Source organism: Tachyglossus aculeatus, chromosome 27 (genome assembly GCF_015852505.1).
Source record: "Tachyglossus aculeatus isolate mTacAcu1 chromosome 27, mTacAcu1.pri, whole genome shotgun sequence".
Taxonomy (NCBI): Eukaryota; Metazoa; Chordata; class Mammalia; order Monotremata; family Tachyglossidae; genus Tachyglossus; species Tachyglossus aculeatus.
The window spans coordinates 1,848,314-1,862,050 of NC_052092.1; the positions used below are offsets into that span (position 1 = coordinate 1,848,314).

At 47.1% G+C, this 13,737-nt stretch overlaps 1 protein-coding gene across 2 annotated transcripts in view; it reads right to left on the minus strand.

The window, feature by feature from the left end:
* Nucleotides 1–13,737, minus strand: part of EXD3 (exonuclease 3'-5' domain containing 3) — a 263,251-nt gene that overhangs the window by 179,417 nt on the left and 70,097 nt on the right. For both annotated transcript variants that reach the window (XM_038767867.1, XM_038767866.1), the window contains 3 exons: nucleotides 11,273–11,326; nucleotides 6,709–6,848; nucleotides 4,118–4,218 (listed from right to left, as the gene is read on the minus strand). In XM_038767867.1, coding sequence (XP_038623795.1) covers nucleotides 4,118–4,218; nucleotides 6,709–6,848; nucleotides 11,273–11,326 — 295 coding nt within the window. The remainder of the gene's footprint in view (nucleotides 1–4,117; nucleotides 4,219–6,708; nucleotides 6,849–11,272; nucleotides 11,327–13,737) is intronic.

Below are 13,737 nucleotides of genomic sequence, written 5' to 3' on the forward strand. Positions count from 1 at the left end.
TCATTATTATTATTATTATTATTACTGCTGAATTGGACTTTCCAAGCGCTTCGTGCAGTGCTCTGCACACAGTCAGCGCTCAATGAACACGATCGAATGAATGAACTAGGGGCAGAGAACGTGTCTGTCAACTATATCCACTGTCCCCTCCCGAGCGTTTAGTGCACGCGGTAAGCGCTCAATAAGTACCACCGATGGATCGATGGCCAAAGGTAAAGACGACTGCTTCGGGGAGACGTTTTTCTCTGCAGATCTCACTCTCCGACCACTCAGACCACGCCAGATGGGAAAACTTGGGGTGCGGAGGCGGTCTTCCGACGGATTGCCCAGTCCCACTCCGGAAGCAGAAGGGGTCGGGGACTCGAAGGCGGCAGAGGTTAGGTTTCCCGAGGAAGGTGTTCCCGACATACCTGGGAGACTTGACTGCTTACTGAACTCTTCTGCCCTCCGCACTACCATTTTGGACTCCTTTTTCTTCCCTAGGATTGGAAGCCATCTATCCATGACGTTTACTGTTCTTTGTTATTTTGGGGGTTTTTTAGTGGTATTTGTCAAGCACTTACTATGTGCCAGGTGCTGTACTAAGCGCCGGGGTAGATACGAGCTGATCAGGTTGGACACAGTCCCTGTCCCACAGGGGGCTCACAGTCTTCATCCCCCTTTTACAGGTGAGGTAACTGAGGCCCAGAGAAGTGAAGTGACTTGCCCAAAGTTATCTCCTGAAGATGTGATTTTAGGGGGCAAATGAGGGGAAGAAAGTGACTAGAGCCCGGGCCTGGGAATCAGAAGGACCTGGGTTCTAATCCCCTCCCTGCCACTTGTCTGCCGGGCGATCTTGGGCAAGTCACTTCACTTCTCAGGGCCTCAGTTATCTTATCTGTAAAATGGGGATTGAAACTGTAAGCCCCCGGCGGCCAGGGACTGCGTCCAACCTGATTTGCTTGTAATAATAATAATAATAATAATGTTGGTATTGGTTAAGCACTTACTATGTGCAAAGCACTGTTCTAAGCGCCGGGGGGAATACAAGGAGATGAGGTTGTCCCATGTGGGGCTCACAGTCTTAATCCCCATTTTACAGATGAGGGAACTGAGGCACAGAGAAGTGAAGTGACTCGCCCAAGGTCACACAGCAGACACGTGGGGGAGGCGGCATTCGAACCCATGACCTCTGACTCCCAAGCCTGCGCTCTTTCCACTGAGCCACGCTGCTTGTATCCACGCCAGGGATACAAGCGCCTGTCCACATGTTTTGTTTTGTTGTCCGACTCTCCCTTCTAGACTGTGAGCCCGTTGTTGGGTAGGGACCGTCTATATATGTTGCCAACTTGGACTTCCCAAGCGCTTAGTACAGTGCTCAGCACACAGTAATAATAATAGTAACGATGGCATTTATTAAGCGCTTACTATGTGCAAAGCACTGTTCTAAGCGCTGGGGTAGATACAAGGTAATCAAGTTGTCCCACATGGGACTCACAGACTTAATCCCCATTTTACAGATGAGGTAACTGAGGCACAGAGAAGTTAAGTGACTTGCCCAAAGTCACACAGCTGACAAGTGGCAGAGCTGGGATTTGAACCCATGACCTCTGACTCCAAAGCCCAGGGTCTTTCCACTTAGCCACGCTGCTGAGCAGTAAGCGCTCAATAAATACGATTGAATGAATGAAGCGCATAGTAAGCGCTGTTAACAAATGCCAAAAAAAAACAAAAAAAAAAATCACAGGAGCAAAAAGCCTTAGAGGTGAAAGATCCAACATTCATTCATTCATTCAATCATATTTATGAAGCGCTTACTGCGTGCAGAGTGCTGTACTAAGCGCTGGGGAAAGTACAATGGAACAATAAACAGGGTCATCTCCTGCCCGCGTCGAGCTTACAGTCTGACCATCCATCAGACTCAGAAGAGCTTTCACGCCGAGAACGCAGTCACCAGGGCAGGGTGCTAGGGGTGTCTACGTGAAATTATTCAGGAGCCAGGAAGCGCCAAGCTCTCCTCTCAGGAAACACGGCAAGTGTAAAAGGATGAATGAAGAATCCCGAAGCCCGACCCAATCGCTCTTGCGGTGTGCCCTTCCGGCCCCGCCGGGGATTTTTCCTGGAAATTCTGGCTCCGGCCTGGGTTCTGCTCTTCTCTCCTCGAGCGAGGTCAGTGAACTGTGGCCCCCTCCCTCCCCGACCGCGTCTTCTGGCCTCCTCGTCTTGGCGGTTTTCGGGTTGGCTCTCTCGTGACCCTTCGGTTTATTTATAGCTTGCCGGGTGGGGAATTTGGACGTCTTTGAGCCGACCAGATGCCGTGTGACTGGGCCGTGGGGTAGACCGTGGAGAGGGAGGTGATGCCAGCCCCCCGGGATCTTAGTAGTAACAATCGTGGTATCTGTAAAGCGCTTACTATGTGCCAAGCACTGGGGTAGATATGAGTTCCTGTCCCACATTCATTCATTCATTCAATCGTATTTATTGAGTGCTTACTATCAATCAATCAATCAATCAATCGTATTTATTGAGCACTTACTGTGTGCACAGCACTGTATTAAGCGCTTGGGAAGTACAAGTTGGCAACATATAGAGACAGTCCCTACCCAACAGTGGGCTCACGGTCTAAAAGGGGGAGACAGAGAACAAAACCAAACATATTAACAAAATAAAATAAATAGAATAGATATGTACAAGTAAAATAAATAAATAGAGTAATAAATATGTACAAACATATATACAGGTACTATGTGCAGAGCACTGTACTGAGTGCTTGGAAAGTACAATTCAGCAATAAATAGAGGCAATCCCTACCCAACAATGGGCTCACAGTCTTGATGAAGGGAGCCACATTCATTCATTCATTCAACCGCATTTATTGAGCGCTTACTGTGTGCAGAGTACTGTACTAAGCTCTTGGGAAGTCCAAGTTGGCAACATATAGAGACGGTCCCTACCCAACAGTGGGCTCACAGTCTAGAAGGGGGAGACAGACAACAAAACATGTAGAGAGGTGTCAAAAGGTGCCTCCCTTAGAAAGGATCACTGAAAAAGACACAGATCTCCGATGGCTAGCCATCTGCCACGTGGACTAAAAAACTCCTTGCAATTGGCTTCGAGACCCTCCGCCACTTCTCCCTAGCCTGTGATGTGTGTTCACCCTCGTGCCCCTCCCTTTCCTTCTATTCCTCACAGTAAACGAAGTTCGGTCACAGTAAGCGCTTAACAAATACCATAATTTAATTTTGTTTAAATTTATAATAGAACAATAATCACATCCATTTCCTGCCTAGAACTAGCTTACAGTCTAGAAGGGGAGACAGGCGTATAAAAATCAGTACATTACCCCGTACAATTTAAAGATCTTTACGTACACCCATGAGTGTAAATAACTCCTTTCCTTGGGAAAAAGAAAAGAGGGAGCAGTACCGAACTGCAGACATGGATTTGCAAATGCCCTCAAGTAAACTCCGTTCAGATCTGGCAGGAAACGGGGCCGAAACTGCAGAAACAGAGCTAAATGGAGGAAGGGGACTTTGTCTTGGAGCTGGTTGGATTCTCTCCATCCCCCGGGGAGTCGTGAAGACGGGAAGTAGGGAGACGGGAGGAGCTTGCTATCTCCCGTCTGGTCTTTCGGGGCCTTTGCAGCGGGCCATGGGTGCGGACCAGCGAGGTGGCCCTCGGGCTACTGTAAATCCCGTCCCTTTTTACCTCAGAGTTTGGCCAAAGGCCTCGTCCCTTAGGCGGACATTTGGGATTATGACTCGGCGACTGAGCCGAAGCTAACGTGCGGTCCCATCCCTGAGGCTGGCCGGGCTGTAACTCAAGACTGGGCCTCAACGTCCTCCTTGCTTGACACCCTTTGGAGGGCGAGATTTCCTCCATACCACACGGTGAACAACCGGGGGTGAGGGACCGTTCCCATAATTCACGGGCTTGGTCTGGAGGTAACGCCAATTCGGACAGATGCCCCGGGGGGAAGGCCCAGCTCAGAATTATGGCTGGGAATGGAGAGAGAAAATGAGAGAGGGAGAGCCAAAGAGAGACAGCGAGGGCTAGACCGGGGAGAGAGAGAAGCAATTCCTTCCGTTTTTCCCTGTAGAAAGCGGAGAAGGTCATCGTTGAGAAGAAAGTCACTCACCTGGGTCCAGACTGTACTGTTCCAGGAGGCGGAAGATGAATTTACTCAGCGTTTTCTGGTTCAGCTTATCCACTCTTGAGGACATAGGGCTTTGATACTCTCTGTACAGAGGAAAGCAGTCGAACGACATTATCAATACAACCTGATTCAGCCAGCGACGCTACTGCCTCTTCCTCCTCCCCCCAGTTTCTTCATCATTTCTATTTCGACCCCTACCCTCTGCTTCAAAGCCTCTCACGGGTCCCCTGGGTTATTTTATGTCTCTTGCTCTCCTGTCCTCCACCAGTGATTACTTGTTGAGCGCTTGCTATGTGCCAAGCACAGTTCTAAGCGCCGGGGTAGATACGAGCTAATCAGCTTGGGCACAGTTCCTGTCCCACATGGGGCTCACACTCTTAATCCCCGTTTTACAGATGAGGTAACTGAGGCCCAGAGAAGTGAAGTGACTTGTCCAAGGTCACACAGCAGAAAAGTGGCAGAGTTGGGATTAGAACCCAGGGCCTTTGGACCCCCACTCTGCCACGCTGCTTCTCGTAATGATGTCTGTCTCCAATTGGATACTCTTCCCCTTCCTTCCTTTTCCAAGAGAATAGCGGGATTCTCTCCTCCTAGGACTCCCCATTATTATTATTAGTAGTAGTAGTAGTATTGGATACTCTTCCCCTTCCTTCCTTTCCCAAGAGAATAGCGGGATTCTCTCCTCCTAGGACTCCCCATTATTATTATTAGTAGTAGTAGCAGTAGTAGTAGTAGTAGTAGTAGTAGTAGTAGTAGTAGTAGTAGTAGTAGTAGTATGGCATTTGGTAAGCACCTACTATATGTCAAGCTCTGGAGTAGCTCAGAGAAGCTCTGAGAAGCAGCATGGCCTAGTGGATAGAGCACAGACTCGGGAGTCAGAAGGTCACGGGTTCTAATCCCAGCTCTGCCGCCGGTCTGCTGTTGGACCTTAGGCAGGTCTGTTCACTTCTCTGCACCTCAGTTCCCTCATCCGGAAAATGGGGACTGAGGCTGTGAGCCCCACATGAGACAGGGACTCGGTCCAACTCAAGTTATTTTATTTATTTGTATTGACGTCTGTGTCCCCTGCTCTAGACTGCAAGCTCGTTGTGGGCAGGGAATTCATTCATTCATGCAATCGTATTTATTGAGCGCTTCCTGTGTGCAGAGCACTGTACTAAGCGCTTGGGAAGTCCAAGTTGGCAACATATAGAGACGGTCCCTACCCAACAGTGGGCTCACAGTCTAGAAGGGGGAGACGGAGAACAAAACAAAACATAATAACAGAATAAAATAAATAGAATAAATACGTACAAGTAAAATAAATAAATGAGTACTAAATCCGTACAAACATATATACATATATACAGGTGCTGTGGGGAAGGGAAGGAGGTAAGGCGAGGGGATGGAGAGGGGGAGGAGGGGGAGAGGAAGGAGGAGGCTCAGTCTGGGGAATGTCATTGTTTAGTGTTGATTTGTACTTTCCCAAGCGCTTAGTACAGTGAAAGGAGAAGCAGCGTGGCTCAGTGGAAAAGAGCACGGGCTTTGGAGTCAGAGGTCATGGGTTCAAATCCCGGCTCCACCACTTGTCAGCTGTGTGACTTTGGGCAAGTCACTTCACTTCTCTGGGCCTCAGTTCCCTCATCTGTAAAATGGGGATGAAGACTGTGAGCCCCACGTGGGACAACCTCATGACCTTGTAATCCCCCAGCGCTTAGAACAGTGCTTTGCACATAGTAAGCGCTTAATAAATGCCATTATTATTATTATTATTATTACAGTGCTGTGCACACAGTAAGCGCTCAGCGAATACGAGTGAATAAATGAATGAATATGGGACAGGAACTATATCCAACTTGATTAGCTTAGAGAAGCAGCGTGGCTCAGTGGAAAGAGCCTGGGCTTGGGAGTCGGAGGTCATGGGTTCTAATCCCGGCTCCGCCACATGTCTGCTGGGTGACCTTGGGCAAGTCACATAACTTCTCTTTAGCCTCAGTTATCTCATCTGTAAAATGGGGATGAAGACTGTGAGCCCCACGTGGGACAACCTGATCACCTTGTTTCCCCCCCAGTGCTTAGAACAGTGCTTTGCACATAGTAAGCGCTTAACAAATAATAATGATGATGATGATAATAATAATAATAATAATAGTATTTGTTAAGCGCTTACTATGTGCAAAGTACTGTTCTAAGCACTGGGGAGGTTACAAGGTGATCAGGTTGTCCCATGGGGCTCACAGTTTTAATCCCCATTTTACAGATGAGGTAACTGAGGCCCAGAGAAGTGAAGTGACTTGCCCAAAGTCACATAGCTGACAGTTGGCGGAGCTGGGATTTGAATCCATGACCTTTGACTCCAAAGCCCGAGCTCTTTCCACTGAGCCACGCTGCTTCTCCTAAATGCCATCATTATTATTATTATTACCCCAACCCATAGTACAGTGCCCTGCCCATAGTAAGCACTTAACAAATGCCAACCAAAAATAAAACTAAAAAAATCAACGTAGGCTGTCTGAAGCCTATTCAGACGGCCTCACTCTGGTGAGTGACGAGGGCTGAATGTTTGCAGGAAACCTCCACTTTGGCTTTCTTACCTTATAATGACGCTCGTATTGAAGCTGGGGTGACACCAGGAGTCCAGAATCTGTACGAGTTTGCCCTGCAGGTCGGGATTTCCCGACACGTAATCTTCAACCAGGTTCATCTTATCTTGCAGAATCAGTGGGCTGCACATCTAGGATCAGAGGAAAAAAGGCAACCATCCTTATCAGCACCATTATTTGCCTGGATAATAATCCTTATAGGCAGGGAAGCTGAGCGCTTAGTTCAGCGTGTTGCACATAGTAAGTGCTCGATAAATACAGTTGATTGACTGAGTGATAATAATGCATTTTGCTGCATTGCTTTCTCCAGGATTCGAAAGATCTCTAAACTGAATCCCTAGCCTGTTATACAGGGATCTTCATTTAATGACGAGTAAACAGAGCAATTTATCAAGAGACCATAATGATAAGAGGACCTCAGGAGAGGACAAACCTCAAACCACAGCAATACTGGGGACACAGTAGGGCCCAGTGGAAAGTGCTTAGTACAGTGCTCTGTACATAGTAAGTGCTCAATAAATAACATCAATCGAGTGATTGATTGATTGAAAGAGCACTTGGGTTCTAATCCCGGCTTTCCCACAGGTCTCATCATCATCAACGACATTTTTTATAATAATAATAATAATAGCAGTATTTGTTAAGCACTTACTATATGCCAAACACCGTTCTAAGTGCTGGGGGAAATACAAGTTGATCAGGTTGTCCCATGTGGGGCTCACAGTCTTCACCCCCATTTGACAGATGAGGGAACTGAGGCCCAGAGAAGTGAAGTGACTTGCCCAAAGTCAGATAGCTGACAAGTGGGTACCTGTACTTCCCAAGCGCTTAGTACAGTCCTCTGCACACAGTAAGCGTTCAATAAATACGATTGATCGATTGATTGATTGAAGTGGCGGAGCCTGGATTAGAACCCACAACCTCTGACTCCCAAGCCCGGGCTTTCCCACTAAGCCACGCTGCTTTGCTTACTATGTGCAGAGCACTGTACTAAGCGTTCGGGAGAGGACAATACAACGGAATTAGCAGCCACGTTCCCTGCCCACAAAGAGCTAGAGGGGGAGTCAGACATTAGTAAAACTGAATAGTAGGTAATACATAATTTATAGATAGGCACACAATTTATAGATATGCACCTGCTACCTCTAGACTGAGCCCGTTGTTGGGTATGGACCGTCTCCATATGCTGCCAACTTGTACTTCCCAAGCGCTTAGTACAGTGCTCTGCACACAGTAAGCGCTCAATAAATACGATTGAATGAATGCTATGCGATCTTGAGCAGGTCACTTAATTCCTCTGTGTCTCCGTTCCCTCTTAGTCCAGTGCTCTGCGCACAGTAAGCGCTCAATAAATACAACTGAATGAATGAATCTGATCTGCAAAATGGGGAGTCAAGCCCTGCTTTCCCTCCTACTTAGACGGTGAGCCCCATGTGGAATGTAATAATCTCGCGTCGACCCCAGCGCTTAGCACAGCGCTTGGACCATAGTAAGCACTTAAGAAGCACGGCCTAGTGGAAAGAGCACGGGCCCGGGAGTCAAAGGACCTGGGTTCGACTCCCGAGTCCTCCACTTGTCTGCTGTGTGACACTGGGTAATAATAATAATAATAGCATTTATTAAGCGCTTACTATGTGCAAAGCACTGTTCTAAGCGCTGGAGAGGTTACAAGATGATCAGGTTGTCCCACGGGGGGCTCACAGTCTTCATCCCCATTTTACAGATGAGGTAACTGAGGCCCAGAGAAGTTAAGTGACTTAAGTGGGTACTGCTCTGTGCCTCAGTTACCTTGTCTTTAAAATAGGGATTAAGACCGCGAAGCTTATTTGGGACCGGGACAGTGCCCAAGATTAACTTGTATAATAATAATAATAATGATGGCATTTATTAAGGGCTTACTATGAGCTTATTTGGGACTGGGACAGTGCCCAAGATTAACTTGTATAATAATAATAATAAAGATGGCATTTATTAAGCGCTTACTATGTGCAAAGCACTGTTCTAAGCACTGGGGAGGTAACAAGGTGATCGAGTTGGGGGCTCACAGTCTTCATCCCCATTTTACAGATGAGGGAACTGAGGCCCAGAGAAGTTAAGTGACTTAAGTGGGTACTGCTCTGTGCCTCAGTTACCTTGTCTTTAAAATAGGGATTAAGACCGCGAAGCTTATTTGGGACCGGGACAGTGCCCAAGATTAACTTGTATAATAATAATAATAATGATGGCATTTATTAAGGGCTTACTATGAGCTTATTTGGGACTGGGACAGTGCCCAAGATTAACTTGTATAATAATAAAGATGGCATTTATTAAGTGCTTACTATGTGCAAAGCACTGTTCTAAGCGCTGGGGAGGTAACAAGGTGATCAAGTTGGGGGCTCACAGTCTTCATCCCCATTTTACAGATGACGGAACTGAGGCCCAAAGAAGTTAAGTGACTTGCCCAGAGTCACACAGCTGACAATTGGCGGAGCTGGGATTTGAACTCATTACCTTTGACTCCAAAGCCACTGAGCCACGTTGCTTGTATCTACCCCGGGCCTTAGTACGGTGCCTGGCTTGAGAAACACCAGAAAAAAACCCACACAATTATTATTATTGTACATTTCCTCTAAATAAAATCCCCTCAAGCAGGGGCTTTCGGAGGCTCTCCTCTTACTGAGGGAGAAGACAAATCCCAAAGCAGGAAATAAGTCTGTGTCTTCTGCTAACTCAAATTATATAATGAAGGCAGAAGGTTTTTTTTACATGACATACTGTAATTCCTGAGTGATTCCCCTGGGGATGAATAGGGAAAATTCTCCAGTCAAAAATTTTGCAAGTCATAAACATCGTTCGTTGGCCAACTGCCGGTCAACAGGCATTAAGATAACTGAGCGGAGAAACTGTGCGGCTACATAAATCCATGGGGAAACGGAGCTTGGCATATAGTAAGCGCTTAAAAAATACCACAGCTATTATTATTAAACACAGAAACGGCGACTAATCGGGATTTCTGTATTTTTGTGGAAATGTCAATTACATGACACATAAAGAAGCAGCGCGGCATGGTGGATTAGAGCACGGACCTGGGGGTCAGAGGTCATGGGTTCTAATCCCAGCTCCACCACTTCCCTGCTGTGTGACCATGGGCAAGTCACTTCACTTCTCTGGGCCTCAGTTCCCTCATCCGTAAAACGCGGATTGAGACTGTGAGCCCCACGTGGGACAGGGGCTTTGTCCAACTCGATTTGGCTCAGTGGAAAGAGCCCGGGCTTTGGAGTTAGAGGTCATGGGTTCAAATCCCAGCTGAGCCACTTGTCAGCTGTGTGACTTTGGGCAAGTCACTTATCTTCTCTGGGCCTCAGTTCCCTCATCTGTAAAATGGGGATGAAGACTGTGAGCCCCCCGTGGGACAACTTGATCACCTTGTAACCTCCCCAGTGCTTAGAACCGTGCTTTGCACATAGTAAGCACTTAATAAATGCCATCGTCATTATTATTATTATTCTTTGCTTTTCTCCACCCAAATGCTTAGTACAGGGCCTGGCACATAGTAAGCGCTTAACAAATGCCATTATATTTATTAATAATTATTATTGAAGCAGTCGAGGCATCAATAACTTCTCCTTCGCACCTAGTTCACTCCAAAATACCAATCGTTATCGCCCACTCGGAAAAGGAGTTTTACTTTTGCACCAAACAAGGTTTAAGTTGCATAATTATTTGCAGCTCTAAGGGTTGAAGTAACTGCAGAGAGAGGCAGCGTGGCTCAGTGGAAAGAGCCCGGGCTTTGGAGTCAGAGATCCATGGGTTCAAATCCCGGCTCTGACAATTGTCAGCTGTGTGACTTTGGGCAAGTCACTTAATTTCTCTGGGCCTCAGTTCCCTCATCTGTAAAATGGGGATTAAGACTGTGAGTCCCCCGTGGGACAACCTGATCACCTTTGTCACCTCCCAGCGCTTAGAACAGTGCTTTACATGTAGTAAGCGCTTAATAAATGTCATCATTATTTTTGGGTAGGGACCGTCTCTATACGTTGCCAACTTGAACTTCCCAAGCGCTTAGTACAGTGCTCTGCACACAGTAAGCGCTCAATAAATACGATTGAATGAATGCAGAGTTTCATCCTTACACTGACCTATGAAACAATTCCATCAGGCTTGCTGAAGTCTCAACTGACATTTACAGTTTTTAAGCGTCTACTTAGGTGGCCCAACTAATATTGAAATGTCTGTGGGGAGAGGCAGTATGGCCTATAAGCCGGCCCTGGGAGTCCGAAGACCTGGGTTCTAATCCCCGTTCTGCCACCTGTCAGCAGGGTGATCTTGGACAAGTGCCTTCGCTCTTCTGTGCCGCAGTTACCTCATCTGTAAAATGGGGATTAAGACTGTGCGCTCTATGTGGGGCAGGGACTGTGTCCAACCTGACTCTATCCACCAAGCCAGGCTGCTTCTTTGATGATCTTTTCTCTACCTCAGCGCTTAGTATGGCGTTTGACACCCAGAAAGCGCTCCACAAATACAACCACCGTGATGCTAACAATGAGAGAGGGAATAAGAGAAAACCACTCACCTTCTCAATATCTAAATCTGGCTGTAATTTGAGCTTGGTGCTCAGCACAATTGCCTGCAAAAGACAAAAACGAGTGGGGCATGAGAAATGAGTAAAGGTGGAAACGGGGATAAAATATTCCCGATGATCTTCACGATACTATTTTAAGGAAGCTTATGGGAACATCCAAAATCAGATTTGGGATTTCAGCGGTACTTTCCCAACAGAGAGTTGGGAAGGTTGAGAGGCAGTGTGGCTCAGTGGAAAGAGCCCGGGCTTGGGAGTCAGAGGTCGTGGGTTCTAATTCTAATGCGTGACTGTGGGCAAGTCACTTCACTTCTCTGTGCTTCAATTCCTTCATCTGTAAAATGGGGATTAAGACTGTGAGCCCCACATGGGGCAACCTAGACTACCTTGCATCCCCCCAGCACTTAGAGCTTGGCACATAGTAAGCGCTTAACAAATACCAACATTATTATTATTATTATTATTAACACACTCCTTGTTGCCCTGCATGGGGACTAGTCTGTAAGTCTGTCTTTAGACTAACGCTCGTCTGTAGACTGCAAATTCGTTTCTAAACTGTAAACTCGTCTCTAGACTGCAAATTTGTCTCTAGACTGCAAGCTCATCTCCACACCGAATATTCGTCTCTAGACTCTAAATTTGTCACTAGACTCTACGTTAGTCTCTAGACTGTAGACTTGTCTCCAGGTGTAAACTTGTCCCTGGGCTGCAAACGTTTCTCCAGGCTCTAAGCTCGTCTCCAGACTGTAATCTCGTCTCTAGATGGTAAAATTGTCTCTAGATTGCAAATTCTTCTCTAGATTGTAAATTCGTCTCCAGGTTGTAAGCATATCTCTATAGTTTAAACTCATTTCTAGACTGTAAACTCATTTCTATCATCATCATCATCAATCGTATTTACTGAGCGCTTACTGTGTGCAGAGCACTGTACTAAGCGCTTGGGAAGTACAAGTAGCCTCCAAGCTCATCTATAGACTGTAACCTTGTCCCTGGACGGTCAACTTGTCTCTAGACTCCATTGATCAGGCACTGAGTCTCCATTTTAAAGATGCGGAAACTGAGGCACAGAAACACGAAGTGACTTGCCCATGATCATACAGCGCACAAGTGGCCCAGATTCCCCCATGTCCCAGGCCCGTGCTCTTTCCACTAGGCCACGAAGACGAATGAGTTTGGGGAACGCTTAGCATTCCTCGGGTGAAAACCCGGCAATAAAACTGCATATTTACCTTTATTGTCTTATCTTCAACATTTCAGCCCCACTTATCATTTACTTTTTCTAAAACAAAACAAGATATCCTCTTTCAGGCTGCCGAGCGGAACGCCGTTGGATGAGACCACGACCAATCAAAGAAGCCTGACTCAAGTAGCCCCACCTAGAACATGCCCTTAAATTGCACATTCCGACATATTTATTATTATATTTATTTTACTAATGATGTGTATAGATCTATAATTCTATTTATTTATATTGATGCTCTCGATGCCCGTCTACTTGTTTTGTTCTGTTGTCTGTCTCCCCCACTTCCAGACTGTGAGCCCGTTGTAGGGTAGGGACTGTCACGGCTTATTGCTGCATTGTACTTTCTGAGAGCTTAGTACAGTGCTCTGCACACAGTAAGCGCTCAATAAGTATGACTGAATGAATGAACCTCAGTGACCTCACTGGTAAAATGGGGATTAAGCCTGTGAGCCCCATGTGGGACATGGGCTGTGTCCAACCTGATTAACAATAATAATCATAATCTTGGTATTTGTTAAGTGCTTGCTATGTGCCAGGCACTGTGCTAAGCGCTGCGGTAAACACAACTTAATCAATTTGAACACAGTCCCCATCTCGCGTGGGGCTCCCCGTCTTCATCCCCATTATACAGATGAGGTCACTGAGGCCCAGGGAAGTGAAGGGACTCTGCCGGAGGTCAGAAGCGGTGGAGCCGGGATGAAAACCCAGATCTTTTGACTCCCAAGCCCGGGCCTCGCTGTTTCTCCTCTTGTCCTGTGTGAAAAAGTGGAATGTGGAAAACTGGAATTTTCGGCGCTGACCTTCCCAGGAGCCTATAGGCAGAGGCTGCATCGGATCTCCCGACGGGCTCCCACCCCATGTCGTCCCCGGGAGACAACGGCTCAACCAGCCTATGACTCCCAGCACGTACTGCTGACTTTTCCGCTTCTATTAATAAGTCACATTCAGGCGGCTCCCATTACATAAAAAAATAGCAGGCATGAGGCAGAAGACCCCCTGCCCCGGTCCCCCCATCTATTTCCAGAGCCGATCGAAATAGCAGCATGGGAAACGTTTCGTCCGCGCCGTACGGTCCCCAGCCTCGGCCCTGTCGGGCGAGCGGGATGAGGCGGGAAGTGGCCGGGAGAAAGGAAGGATCGAGGAACCGTTTTAGAACTTCAGCCTCGCCTCGGTTTGGCTGCCTTTTGGTGACAGTCCCCTCTTCGCTGGGCTTATC